This window comes from Watersipora subatra, chromosome 4 (assembly GCF_963576615.1).
Source record: "Watersipora subatra chromosome 4, tzWatSuba1.1, whole genome shotgun sequence".
Classification (NCBI taxonomy): domain Eukaryota; kingdom Metazoa; phylum Bryozoa; class Gymnolaemata; order Cheilostomatida; family Watersiporidae; genus Watersipora; species Watersipora subatra.
Window position 1 is genome coordinate 62339350 of NC_088711.1, and position 14675 is coordinate 62354024.

General features: G+C 36.4%; 1 protein-coding gene across 2 annotated transcripts; it reads right to left on the bottom strand.

The window, feature by feature from the left end:
- Positions 1-2: 2 nt before the first annotated feature.
- On the bottom strand, positions 3-13115 carry LOC137395266 (upstream stimulatory factor 1-like). 2 transcript variants are annotated; one of them, XM_068082134.1, is made up of 6 exons: positions 13003-13115; positions 8969-9128; positions 5747-5876; positions 3139-3278; positions 1252-1350; positions 3-787 (listed from the first exon to the last, which is right to left on the bottom strand). In XM_068082134.1, the coding sequence occupies exons 1-6, from the start codon at positions 13032-13034 to the stop codon at positions 557-559; spliced, it is 792 nt and encodes a 263-aa protein (XP_067938235.1). In that variant the 5' UTR covers positions 13035-13115; the 3' UTR covers positions 3-556. The 2 variants fall into 2 exon arrangements, with proteins under 2 accessions (XP_067938235.1, XP_067938234.1); XM_068082133.1 differs by having other exon boundaries at positions 1252-1346; positions 3135-3278.
- Positions 13116-14675: the final 1560 nt, after the last annotated feature.

Here is a 14675-nt window from a genome sequence, read left to right on the forward strand (position 1 = left end):
TATGCAAGTTCTATATTTTTATTTCTGAAAAGTTATGCACCTGATGTAATTTGGTTAACTCTTAACGCTGCTACAGATGAAGCTGTAATATATGAGCTACTACGTACTTCATAACTTGTAAACCTGGTTAGCAATGATGCTGGCTATTAGGCCTACCTAAGTATTGATCCGCATACAAATGGAACATTAACAAAGAGATAATGGTGGGGAGTATAACCATAAAGATACGTTTGAGAGCCTCTGCTGTTTAGTAACTGACTGATGGCGGCTAGCTACTAGTCGGCAAAATGAAGTATTTAGTGGAAAAGCAATAGAAAAAGTGATGGACAAGTCATGACTGCGCAAGCATGGGCAGCACAGATGAAAAAGATATCATAACATACATAAAGTGGAATTCATTCGGGGTGTCATAGAATAAAGAGAGGTATAAAAGAGGCTTAGGAGTATAACATTGAATTCTATACAGGAATTGTGCCTTGAAATTTCATGACGGCATCCCAAAAGCCCCAGGACATACGAGAGAAAACGAGCATAGAAATTTATATTAGCCAAGTTTCTACTGTGCATCAGGTGGAGCGGTAGGCAAACCGGTTGCTTCAAGACCATTTTGCTCAAGAGTTCTTCGCAAAAGACTAATTTCATCCTTAGACTGTTCTAGCTGTTGCCGTAGCAACTCATTGTTCATGGCAATAGTCTCTGATTCCTTCAGACTCTCCGCTAGTCTCAGATTTGCTTCTTTCAAATCAGCGATGTACTCACAAGCCTTGGCCAGGATACCGCTCTTGCTCTACAACGACAGTAGCTATGAGACACTGACAGGATAGCACTCTTGCTATACAGAGACAGTAGCTATGAGACACTGACAGGATAGCACTTTTGCTATACAGAGACAGTAATTCTGAGACACTGAGAAATGGAGGCATTATAACCGTTAATTTTCAATCACTCTCCTCACAATAGTCAGCTATGGTGCAGCGCAGCAATATCGATAAAACATTGAAAACATATTGTTAGCATTAGACGAAAGGCCTTGAAATAATTTAAAAACAAATTGCAAATGACACTATTCACATTCTGTGTCATAGACATAATGAAAAAAGAACATTATTTTATGAATATTTGAAGCCTCGAAAAAAGTTTACGAGCAACTGACGTGGCGAGTGGTTGTTTGAAAACAGCTGACAACAGAAAACTAGTTACTTATTTAGGTTAGTGTGCATAGAAATATAATAGAAATAGTATGTGACTCACTACAGTAGATGACGCTGCATTCGTCTCCGCACAATCAGGAATCAACTTGCTCAATGTAACTATCCAGTTGTTTATTTTGTCCCTCCGCCGTCTCTCTACCTGTGAATATATATTTGGGCTAAATATACATCAATGCAACGGCAGATCTCATTTCAAACTTTGCATAAATAAAGAGGCAAAGTTAACCTAGAATTATACCTACATGAACAAGAAGCACAGGGCATGCATAACTTGTCTTTGGTCAAAATTTAGTCTATTTGAGAGGGAGGATGCCGTTTGATAGTGAAAGAAGGACATGTCATGTGAGTCATTTCTAACTAATTCACACGTTGCAAAGTTGAACCTCAATAATCAACATTTGTCTTAAGGTGTATATTCAGAAGTCTGCATTTGTCTCAAGGTGTATATTCAGAGGTCTGCATTTGTCTCAAGGTGTATATTCAGAGGTCTGTATTTGTCTCAAGGTGTATATTCAGAGGTCTGCATTTGTCTCAAGGTGTATATTCAGAGGTCTGCATTTGTCTTAAGGTGTGTATTCAGAGGTCTGCAAGTAAAATTAGAATAGTAAAGACGATTATATGAAAAGAGCTTTACAATTTCATAATTATGATTGCTTACAAAATACAGTGTTCTAGTTTCTGACAAACAAGCAAGTTATCCATTCATAAGGTTGAAGCAGAAGAAAACAGATGAATGTGGTGAGTGTTAGAAGAACTTGATAAATGAGCAATAGATCACCAATAACCTATCTAAGCGGAGACAGACCAAATTCTATAGCAAATTGATCGATGACAAGCATTATTGCTTTCCGTGATGACGTATTTCTAACATATTCATCTTACCAGCTCACTAGCGTTGCAGATTGTGTATATTTTTTGGGAAGAAAATAGTATGTCAAGCAAATATATAAGAAAGAAGACAACTGAATTGTCAGGTTTACATATATTGATGCTACCAAGGGAGCAATTAATGTCTTCTTGTCTGCTACAGAACCTAATATCAATGTAAAAGGAGTTCTATATAGTTCAAACATGTTTGTATACCTTTTACTGTATACGTGGAAAACCTTTTATAGTTCAGACAAAAAATTGTGTAATCCCTAAATTCTGTCATATACACAAGGAAAATGGCGTTTTCTTGTAAGCAAGTTAAAACAATCTTGACTGTGTTCATCTGTGAACCTATGGAGCATCGAATAGGCCCATCCTTAACAAATCCTGAGCAAATTGATAAAACTTCATTTAGAATTAGTAGTGTTAGCGGTTTGAACTCTTTACAGTTGAAACGTGACGAAGTTTATATTTTAAAATCGTGTTATAGCAAAGATTCTGATCAAAACACATTCCATTTGATTTATATCAAACCATACTGTAAAAGACTTGATGATATAAACACTTACGACGAGTTCATGTAGCATTAAAACAGATGCACTGCATGAAGATAAATCATATGTAAGAGTATAAACTAATGAATTAATAATCGACAGAAAAAGGTATGATCGTCACTGTGCCCTTCCATTAAAGACAGATGACTCGAGGTGCAGCGATATATTTGACAGACAATACATAGGTAGAGATAGAGAGGTAGTCAAACTTAGACTATGCTGTATATCTTACTTTTCACAGTTCGCAAGGTTTATTTTTAGCTTTTATTTTCAAACGCTCACTCTTAAAAAATAAGTATTTGCGAGAGTGTATAACCTTTAACCACCAAAAGGAAAGAGACAGGAATTTGTTATTCCATTGTCATGGCAAGTTCGATGCTCAAATGACCTGCTGAGCCATCTCTATGTGAAACGATTCGTTAATGCCGTGTTGTTAAGTGGAACTTTTTGCGTAAAATGACCAAATTTCGGCAACCCGACAGACGATAACAACGCAAACCTACCTCATTGTGTGTGTTTCTCCTCCTATCATCACGATTGTACTTGCCACCAGATGTTACACTGCCACCACCACTTAACCCTCTTGCCGATGGTCTCTGACCTTGTATAACATCCTGCGGTGACATCATCACGTAGAATTGACCTATAATAGAAATGAAGCCAGTCGAAATAGCAAACAAAAACATAGGCATGCTACATACTGCTCTCCTGAACTAGATGTCTCTGTAGTTTTTTAAGTAAGTCTCAGTGTCACTCCTCGGTTACATGGCAGTCTAAATGTTCGACAGCGCAATCAACTAAAGTCAAACCTCAACACATTTCAAGTAACACATCTGTCAACGCTGTCATACGCAGAAGATAACATTTTAATTTCATTCACTGCCAGAAACACTTCACAATGCACGCTATATCTAATCTTTACTACAATAAGAGCCGTGACAGCCCATCACCATGCTTAGAGGTTGGGAAAAGATTGCTTTCAACAGGATTTGAACTCATAACTTTCAGCTTTGTAGACCAACACTGCCACCTGCACCAATCAACCATCTTGTCATATTTGGGAATAATTGCGCAGTTATTTATTACACCTGATGAGCTCTCACGGCATGCCAGACTGCCAGGGAACTCAATCACATAGAAACAAAACTAACCAAGAGATAACTAATAGAAAGGTGTCTTTATACCACATCACCTTTATACTAAAGACAGGTGAGCTGAAGTGCAGCCTTTGTGATGCCTTAGACAGAATGGGTGTAGGTAAGGGTGGTGGTAGAGATACGGCGCAAGTCAACTCGGACCACATGAGCTTCAAATTGATATTGACCATCTATACATAATTTTGTTTTGATTTTCTATTTTTAGTTGTTTTTTATTCTCTCAACAATCATCTCTACTTTCACTCATCTAAGGTTTTTTCCTTCGCATCACTTTTTTTCTTACCACAACTGCTAGCTGGTTTCGAAGAGTTCATAAATAATCACTCTGAATGCATTTACTCAAGGGCTTTCTATTCCAGTGTACCTCGAGTTGCGATGACCATGTTTTACGGTTTTGTCTTTTGATGCGGAACACAATGTTTTTTCATCCCCTCTTTACGGCATTTTTTTAACATATGGCATAGACAAAATTTCTCTCGAAAACTAAATGGGTCGATCGGTGTACTGAAGACGTCGGAATAACGAAAATGCTGATATGCCATTTGCCGAAATCCATCCCACACGACCTGAAAGAGATACGATGCACGCTCTCTTTTTCAGTTCAGCATTATGCGTTATAAGTAAACAGTGAAAATAAAACTGAAAGCAGGTAATGTAGATTAATATGATGACAAAATTAAAGTTTAGTTTAATGAAATACATAGTAAAACGGCTTCCAGCGTGTGTTTAGTAGGCAAAATTCATTTAAGTTCAATACAAATTTCATGTTATACATCTGTCTGTCGCGAAGGTACGAGTTTCAGACGATATGTACTGTACATAGTCATGTTGAATTTATTGCATATCATAACTAGCTACTAAATAAACCACAGTTATTGTAAGTAACTATAGTTACTAAGGTTAAAATATTATTTTGTTAACTTTTAATATGTACAGTGCGTATATAAAATGTTGATTATTTTTACGAGGAGTGTTTGCATTAGCTAATTACTATGGCTTTCTAGTTTCTACACCTTTCCATACAACATTTTCGTCTTATGATGCCAACACTGGAAAGAACTAATGTCGTATGGGGGGAGGGGGTCTACTGTATTTGATTTTCCAATTTTAAGAAAAGCTGTCTTTAAATTCAAACATTACCCTTGTACCGCTACTACGTCTCGTGCTTGTCTTGTTGGGGTACATGATTTTGTAGCTGACTAGCCCAAGGCCCGGCGTCTCACAGGTATCAAAAAGCAGCTTATAAACAGTGGCAGGTAATATAGTTGTCTGCCACTTGCCATTAGCTTAGCACATTGCTAATGACTAACTTGAGTAAGCTAGTATCCGCATTGCTAAACTTACTAATAAGAACCGAAAGAGCAAGCTTCAGTGATGTTGCGTAACGCAGAGTGCTATGCGTATTTTAACTGACATAATGACTCATATCGCCTAACAAATTCATTGCATCTCACATAACTCAATTGGTTAGGTTATCACCTGGTGAATGGGAGGTTCCGAGATCCAATCCAGAATGAAGCGAATCTTTCATCCCTAGATTTTAATAGCTATAGCTGGACACACTGAACAACAGATTTTGAGATATATTGATAAAGGGAGACATAAAGCAGCTGAATGTTATTTGTGCGCTGTAGAGCCAAACTATAGAACAACTGCTTTTGTCTGTACCGATTTACAAAACTGCAATACTTTAAGATACTTTCAAACTGTATGTTAAAAATTATTTTGTAAGGTGAAACAAACATTTGCTTGAGATTTTTGTTGTCAAAAAATTGTGTGCCAAATTGGTAAGTGAAGTTTGACTGAACACTACAGGACATAAAGACTAAGCGATCAGCCACATCACTGTATGACATATTCTACCCTTCAGTAATTTACATTTGCTACATTAAAAAGCATGACTCCAAAGAGCCAGTTCCAACTCTCATCTTGTTAAAACAAGAAGAAAGCTCACCTCCGGTAGAAGCTATATTAGTCACAACCGCTTCATTGTCCCCTCCTGCATTCACCGATCCAGCAGGTATATAGGCAAAGGTTGTGTCAGAGTTGGCATCTGTCGCCGTGAATGGACTTGATATGACTGCCTGCGAATGCATCTCATAGATCAGCAAACTAACAACAAGGAAAAGTGAAAGGGAAGGGGAGATAGACGAGGAAAAAGTGAGGGACAGTGAAATAAATGCAGAAACTGTTGGCTTTTTTAAAAACAACCTTATAGAAATGTGATGATTATAAATGTAGAAAAGAGTTCTTAATAAGCAGTTTTTAAGTTTAGTTCATTCAAAAATACATTTAATTTTTACTTCCTACTCTAAGCCTTAAACCAAGAACAAAGCATCTTTTGTCTGAGGTAAATAAAGCCTGGTCAAGTGACCATAACAAGAGGATAACTCCAACATATAATTATATATATATATAAGAGGGCAACTTTATGTTAGAGTTACAGTGGAACCTCTACTTAAGAAATTAATTTATTCCGCAAGTAAAAAAATTGTCTATGTAGAAAACAATTTTACTGTATAAACGATAATTCGTTGCAAACTCCACAAAATGCGGCCATATTAATATAAATTATAAATACATGTAATAATTTAAAACGTATAACAAATACATGGTAGAATCATTTCAATAAATAATGCACAGAAAAAGTATACATGGAAAGAAGAGTGAGAAATCACGAATAAAAACTATGAACTGTATGCTTGTTTACCCTTGGCCGTCTGGATGAGGGCTAAGCAAGGTGGGTGTTGTATTGCTTTTTGGTTTTGTTTTGCTCAAAATAAATGTATTTAAGAACATATGTTAAAAGATTTATTTACATCGACACGAACTGAAAAACCGCCATTATAAAGAAAAAAACAGAGTTCAAGTGCGAGAAACAAATGTTGTCCTACTCTGTAGGCCTATGTGATATATAATAACACTAAATTATAATCCACCGAACAAAAACGAAACACCTTCTTACAGACTTTTGCTAGCAAATGAAACTGAATGAGACGGGTTGTACATCATGTTGTACCCATGAGAAGCAAATGGGCCCAAATACAAAAGGCTTTTCGTGCTTTGGAAAAATTTAGGCCTTTCATAGCTAGACCACTTTTCGTAAATCGAAGCAAAATTTCTACCAAAAGACGTTTTGTAATTTGAAAATTTTTCATGCAGAGTCTTTGGTTAATTGAGGTTCCACTGTACTTTACTGAACGCTACGAATACCAAGATGACAGCCATGCTTGCTATATACATGTACAGTGCGCCCTCGATTATATGACTTTTTTGGCCTTACAAAATGGAACAGGATGGTTTTTTGTCCTCGCCATACAAATTCTATCTCGCTATACGAATTCAACAAAAATTTCGCTCAACATTCAAATTTTGCAGTTGGTATACGTATTACGTCAAAATAACAAAGATGCCGGCATGCTGTTCGTCGAAAACCTCACAACGCCTGAATGAGATACGATGACCGATTTCTTTCAGTTCGGCATTCCTCGTGTGAAAAGCCTCACATAAAATTTTCATTTCAAAACTAGTAACAAAAGTTGAAATTGCGACCCCTTCGAACAAAGGGCCAGGGAACAGACAACTTCTCTTAATCTGCTAACAAAAATCTGCTTCATTACAAGAACAGTGTTGCTCGGGCTTTTTTGTCAAATTAGGTTGTAGAACGTTTTAATGAGGTCGGCTAAAACTTACAACGAAAAGGCGCCAGAAACCGATATGTGATAAAATTTTACTGATGAAAAAGTTGAAGTTCAGTAAAATAGTTAAAAATATGCACATACATGATGTACTAAAACTTAGCATGAAGTGTGTGCTTAGTAAGCTAAATGGATTTGAAAGTTGACATGCAACATAATTCACATTACAGTTATTTGGTATCAAAAGATTCACAATGTCTAACTCTGCTGTGTTGTAGGTGCAAAATATATGGAAATGTGTTTACAAGCTCGTAAAAGCTCAAAAACGAACAATTAACCGCCGCCATCACGAACCTGCCGTAGATTAGAATCTCTTTCCAAACGGCTCAAATGGGACGTAGCTGAACAAGGTGGTTTCTGTTTACAGTTTCATGCAACCTCATTCGTCGAAATACTTTCGCAAATATACTTCACGCATTCAATAAAACCATGTCTATTGTCTTTTTTGTCTATTTCATAATTTTAATGGATATCTCAAAACCTACTGTAAAAATTCATTTAATTTTTTTAACCTTAGCTCGAAGGAGTGCATATCATCCTCTGATAAACATGACGAGCCTGTTGGTCACCTGTGATAGTAGAAAAATGTTGCAGAAATTATTCGCGCTGTTTGGCAGGAAGTATGGGTCACATGATCAGATTACGACTAGACGATTAGACCGAGCCAAAGCAAAACTGTAAAGTAGCGAGCATCTATATTTGGTAAGAGGACTCTTCGGTAAAACCAGAAGTGTTTGTCATCGACTAGTGCTATGAGAAGTTTTATATTGAGCCTTTTATTGGCCTTTCAATTCATCTGAGAACATCCCGTGTCAAAACAATAACCAAATTGCTTGAGTACGTTGTCAAAATAAATCGATTCAAAACTACGGCAGTCTTGTGATGGCTGCGATTGACTGTTCGTTTTTGAGCTTTTAAGAGCTTGTAATCACATTTCCACATATTTTGCACCTACAACACAACAGAGTAAGACATGGTGAATCTTTTGATACCAAATAACTGTAATGTGAATTTTGTTGCAAGTCAACCTTCAAGTTAAACTTAAAGTTTATGTCATGCGTCTGTCTCAAAGGTAAGAACTTCCTACGGTACATACTGCACATTTTACATTGTAATGTTACATTCTATTGCAGATCATAACCACTAAATACATTACGGTTACTGTAGGTAATTAGTTACTTAGGTTAATATACTAGTTTGTTACAAATTTTTAATATACATGTACAGTACTTATATAAAGTTTTTATTACTTTTATTTACCAGAGGATGTTTGCATTATACAATTACTGTGAGTTTCTATACTCCTTTATACAAAATTTCCGCTATACGATACCAACCCTAGAATGGAGTAAAATCATATGGCGAGGGCGCACTGTACTTACAAGGATGAGTGTGAACACTACGAATAACAAGATGACAGCCACCCTTGCTATATACATGTACATACAAGGAGTACTGCTATAACAGATAATAGTTACCTGTGTAACAGTAGAGCCTGTAGGCAGACTCAGTGTGTGGTCATCGCCATCTGCTACCTGCAAAACGCTGTAAGAAACTGGCTGGCCGCCATCTGTTTGAAATGCTGCATCCTCTGTTTCAACAAGACTCGCTTCTTTTATGTCCCCTTCAGCAATCGTCCTGCACAGACAGACAAATAAATTGCAAGCATGCAGTTGAAAACCTCCTTCAATCGACGAAAACTGCCTAGTATGGCAAAAAGATGGCTATAGACATATTTACAGAGGAGGATCTCACCTTGCTCTAAACATATACATAGTTCATATTCAACATAACCCAAGAATGCAAAAGCAATGCACAAGTCTGTGTCATCTTATTATGTGCAGAACTGCTAAATTGTGCAGCAGCAGATTTTATATTAGACGCGTTCGTTAGAATCGGGTATGATGCTTATTGGAAGTTGTTTTATTAGGCCTGTTCTCTTGATTTCACAAAGAATGCAACGATGAGATCAAAAGATAAAAGTTAAGCAAAAACCTTAATCATAGTAATAAACGGTAGTTAGTCTTTATTCACAAGTTTGTTAGATGAGTGCTAAAAGGGAGAATAGTTCCTCTCTGTGAGAACACGACTCCTACGGGTATTAAAACTGCATACCAGCGCACTTTGAGATCAAGCCATACGACACAAAGAATTTGTCATCCCTGCCAATATCAAGGCATGGCTATATAGAACATTGCATTAAAACAATCAATATCTTAATGATTGACAGTGAAATGTTGAGATCTGTCAATTGTATTGAGAATATCAGCACAAGCAAAGACAATCTTCCAGCTTCAAAATTTGCTTACAAATTCTGGCACATCTCAAACGGAGGCATTCCAATTCCAAGATTATCTAATCTTATTAGACTATTTTATTGTTAAAACAGTTGATATGTATTATAAAATTGAATGGAGGCTTGACACAACTTTTCCGAAGATATATTAACTCATCCAAATTTTAAATAATTGCTAGATAGTAGTAATAATAACGTAACGTATGTGTTTACCCTCAACTTGCATGACTGCTCATTCAAACATGAATATGACTTCACAAGGGCACTGCACTAAAATTTGGTTGTTGGTCCAGTATTTGTCCTTGTAAAATGCTGAAACTTTGGCATTCCAGTTCAAGTTAGTGAAATTGCCAAAAGTAGGAGAGATTTAAGCTTGCATGAACAGAGGTGATAAAACACAGAGATAAAAACAGTGATACCTCAGCATACAAGTAACCCGGAATGGGAGAGATTTGAGATATGAGTAAAACTCGGAGCAAGCTTTTTCCTTGAGATATGAGAATAATTTGAGATGCGAGCATACGAGACATTTCTCGATGCAGCCGTTAGATAACTGAGTACGAACACTGCAACGCTCGGTCTTTTTCATCAGATCAGTTTAAAAAAGTTGTCGAAAGGTGGACTAAAAGTGAAGGTGAGGGTAAGAGGGTAGCACTTCACAAGATGGGTGATGGCAGCGGGTACTGGGTTGGTAATAATTCGTCTAGTTTAAATTAACCCATGTTTGACCTCAGTTCAGGCTGAAATCATCAATAGCCTATTTGTAGGATTACAAGAAACTATTCTTTTACGTAAAATTACTAAAAAGCAACAGCTTTATTTCATATGGCAATTTAGAAAATTGAAGCAGCTCTTGGAGCTAAAAAAAGAGCAGATATTAACTATTTAGATCGATATAACTGATATACAGTAGACGTTCCTACAATGTAAATAAACCATTCCCAGAACGTCTATGTTATAAAGATAGTACATTATAAGAACAGCAAAATACATGTAAATTGCCTAATCCGTTCCTAGATCTTTCCAAGCTCACCCCTCTGGTCATACATAAAAGAAAAGCTAGAATAAACTTTTTAAATTGTTGGGTGTACCGTGACTACAGTATTATTGGTTCGCATCGACAACTTTTCTCCTTTTTCTCATCACTTTCACTCGTTTTATGGTTCATGATTACGGTAATTTTACAATAAGTTGATGTACATTTCGAGGTCCATTTACAAGGATTTGTTTATTTTTTTAGACAGCAAAGTCTATTTTAAAAAGTAGAACTAATAACAAATATTTTATATATCTACAATAAAGCATAACAAAAAATATTTTACTGTAAAAAGGGAGGTGTCTACCTGTTCATCGTTCACTTGTATACAGAGATCAAGGATAAGATAAAAGATAACATTCGACAATACTCAAACTCGTCCCGTTTAGATTGGTCGACCGACACTGTAATACCTGCACTAATCGATCACCTTTTAGTATTTATGAACAATTGCGTCACTATCTATTCTCTGTTTTGGCGACACATCTGGCGATCTGTCATATCTATCTATATTGTATAGGCCCTATATAATAGATATACCGCTATACGGACATTATTTTTTTTCTCTCACTAATGTGGGGAAATATGTTACCATTCAAATCGAACTTGAGAGCTCTCCCCGACTTGGCACTTTACATTAGATAAAATTTTTTACGTAGTACGAAGCAAAAATGTTACATCATTTTTTACGTCATCTAGAATTTATGCTATAAGTGGTATACATCATAGGAGTGGCTACTGTATATGTAATTGTGTAAGGACATTGGCTTTCAAATTGCACCAATTACCGAAATGAGCAAATGTAATTGAAGTAAGAAGCATTTACAAGTTTAATACATCTTTTCAAAGACTCAGCAGTGAAGTTGACTCACTTTGCAAAGAGTTTTGCAGCAACTCGAGGGTTGTAATCAGCACCAAACAGTTTAGGTATTATCACTTGAATGTGAGAACATGCTAAACGCTGTTGTTTAATAAGTTCAATCTATTGATATTTGCAAATAGCACAAAATCGGTCGTGTCTTTAGATTCATTTATCATGGTCATGTAGGAAAAAGCCACTTCTCGCAGCTTATCGTGCAGTGATGTCGTGCTACCCTAACTCTTCTTAACTACGTTATAGATAGAAAATTCGTGTGTTTTTCAAGTATAACTATAGATAAGCTTAAAAAATTTTCGACTGCCAATTCTCAATGTAAATAATAGCTCTATTTCATTGATTCAAGTAAACTAATGTCATTATAGTCGACATTCAATGACCATTCAATATAAAAGCAGCATACAGTACAATTCAGTGATGGAATGGCCATGTAACATGACAAGATTGTGATCCTAATTGGTTGTCTACAACAAAGGCTAAGACCAGATTACAGCAAACAAATGGGAGTCGGCATTTGTGCTGAAGGACAAAGGCATTGATTTTTATTATTTTCTCAACTTATTTATTACTACAGATGTGCTCATTTCTCATATCATATACATGATTTTAAAGCCCTGTAGGTTTTGGTGGCCGGTGCTTCACCCCGGACCGCACTGGGGGGGGGGGGGGCTTACAGCTCACCAGCTGTTCCAACCGCCAATACGTGGCGGTGGAGACGTGTTGCAAGTCTTGGTCGCCTACATCCACTTATCTCAACTTTACAGTTATGGTTAAAAAGGTTAGCACTACATCACTGGTATCGAGGCTAAGATACTGCATAGCAAAGTTCAGATAAAGTATGCAGCAAACTTGCAAGTAAATTAGTACTACTGTAAATGTGTTGTACTAGATGCTTAATAAATGCAGAAGCTTCATTGCCAAACACATTGTTCCGCATCGAGAGGTGTCTATAAGGCTACATGAGGTTCCTTGAACAAAATCTAACACAGTGGAAATAGATTGGCGCTGGTCAACATGGTTTCACCTCTTCTTAGTTGCTTCCGATTCATCTGTTTTTGCAGGACATGAACAATGATTGGGCATCACTGCCGCGAAATTATCTCGGCTCCCTTAGAGGAACGTTAGCTCAATCATGCTAACACTCCAAATCTTTCCTTTTCTAGCTATCGTAAGTCCACAATTAAGCATTATAAATACATGATACTAGACAAATGTTCATCGTACTTTCTACTATATGTTTTTTCGACCAACAAACAACTGTATACAATATTTTTGTGTTATAATGGTTTTGCGGTCGACTTACGGGTTGTCTAACTCTGGCTGCAGCTCATCCATATGTGATTGTTCAAAATTCGCAGGAAAATGTGCTTCTGATCACGGGACCAAACAAATGGATCACATGAGAAAAAATGGCGTCGACAAAGTGAAACTCGCGCGAAGTAGTACACCAAAATATTTGTAATGCTGAGCAAAATTTAATTTTGTTTAAACAATTATTTGGCTTTCATAAAATAAATGATTGCATTGTTGTTTAATTTTTTTGTTGTTGCATTAAATGCACTTTAATGTTATTACACCTACAAAATGCTGTTGCTTTGAGGCATTTATATGTGCGTGCGTCGGTATTTCTTCAATATAGAGTTGTTCTTCCCTACACTTTAGATGAAAAGAGGGAAGACAACAATGGCGATGGTAGCTAAGCAGCAAACTCACTCAAATACGGTAACTTATCTATCAACGTTCATGTCTGATGGCCTCTGATCAAACGGTCACAAATAACTGTGAAAGATTAATAGCCTACATCGATAGAATCTGACTATTCATAAATATTGATCTTACCTCAATTAGGGCGATGTGAACTCAAAAGCAGCAACATAATATCAGCCACACTCTAAACTAGAATTGGCTTTTAAGTAGAGTACTTGAACAGTAATCACATCATGCATTGCTTTAAAAACTTTTTTAGCTAAATTCAGGTGCACAATTTACAAAAAATCTATCATGGAAATCAAATGATGACTAGTCTGGGGTTTAGTTTGACATCATGCAATACCATTCATTGAAAGCATCTGGGCATGATGATAAATAGGGATTTCTAATTAAGGATCTGCATACACAAAGCTGATTTCAGTTTCGTAGTTTGATAAGGTTTTATTTTTAAACCAAAGCTTCAGTTTAGTTTAAGGCTTTTGTTTTAATATGCGGTATTGTCTTGTAAAAACTTCAAACTCGAAACAAAGTCCTTTGCCTGCAGTTTACACATGGTGTCATCTCTTGTCATAATAACAACATTTCTAGCATTTTCTATGTGTCATTATTTGAAGTTATGCCCCAGATGCTTGCACAGTTTTATTGTATGTTGATAGGGTCTTCCGCAATGCGAATATAATTATAATCTTGGAGAGAAACCGGTCGTATAATGTGCTTGCTGTGAGATGGTTCTTAGCGCTGTCAGGTGCTGCCAGGCACTAACTTTTGCAATAAATAGTGTAAATGATTTGAAGGCTACTTAGAACTTGTTTGTAGGTCATAGGTCATAGCAGGGTCAGTAAATTGTTAAGTAGGCAAGGTATTAGTTGTCACTGTTTCATATGTAGACTGATACATTTTTGCTCATAGATTGGTGTAGGAGAGTTTGCTTCAAAAAATAACTTCATGGTTGTATCTATGAAATAGCCATAAACCTAACATAAACTAATGAACAAGAGATCTAGTTGATCTTGCAATCATAGCTAAGGGCTTCAGTATCTTCTGCGTTTAATTTATTACAATGTAGTATGTTTGTACCTTGTTGCCTACCAAGGAAAACCAAATGTAGCAAAATAACACAGTCGGTCATAGAGCTGTTAAGATGAGCTTGTAAAATGTCACCATTGCAATGAACCTGTTTTATTTGCTCAAATATTTGACGTACAAAAATTTTGTAAATCAAAATTAACTAAAAAAAGTGTAGCTGAAGATTTTTGATATCTGATT

What these genes read in the sequence shown, in the direction of transcription:
- LOC137395266 (XM_068082134.1), bottom strand. Translation starts at nt 13,034, where the DNA reads ATGGATGAGCTGCAGCCAGAGTTAGACAACCC. An exon ending in CAGCCAGAGTTAGACAACCC is followed by an intron (nt 9,129 to 13,002) that starts GTAAGTCGACCG and finishes CTGTCTGTGCAG; the next exon opens with GACGATTGCTGAAGGGGACA. An exon ending in TAATATAGCTTCTACCGGAG is followed by an intron (nt 3,279 to 5,746) that starts GTGAGCTTTCTT and finishes TTTCTATTATAG; the next exon opens with GTCAATTCTACGTGATGATG.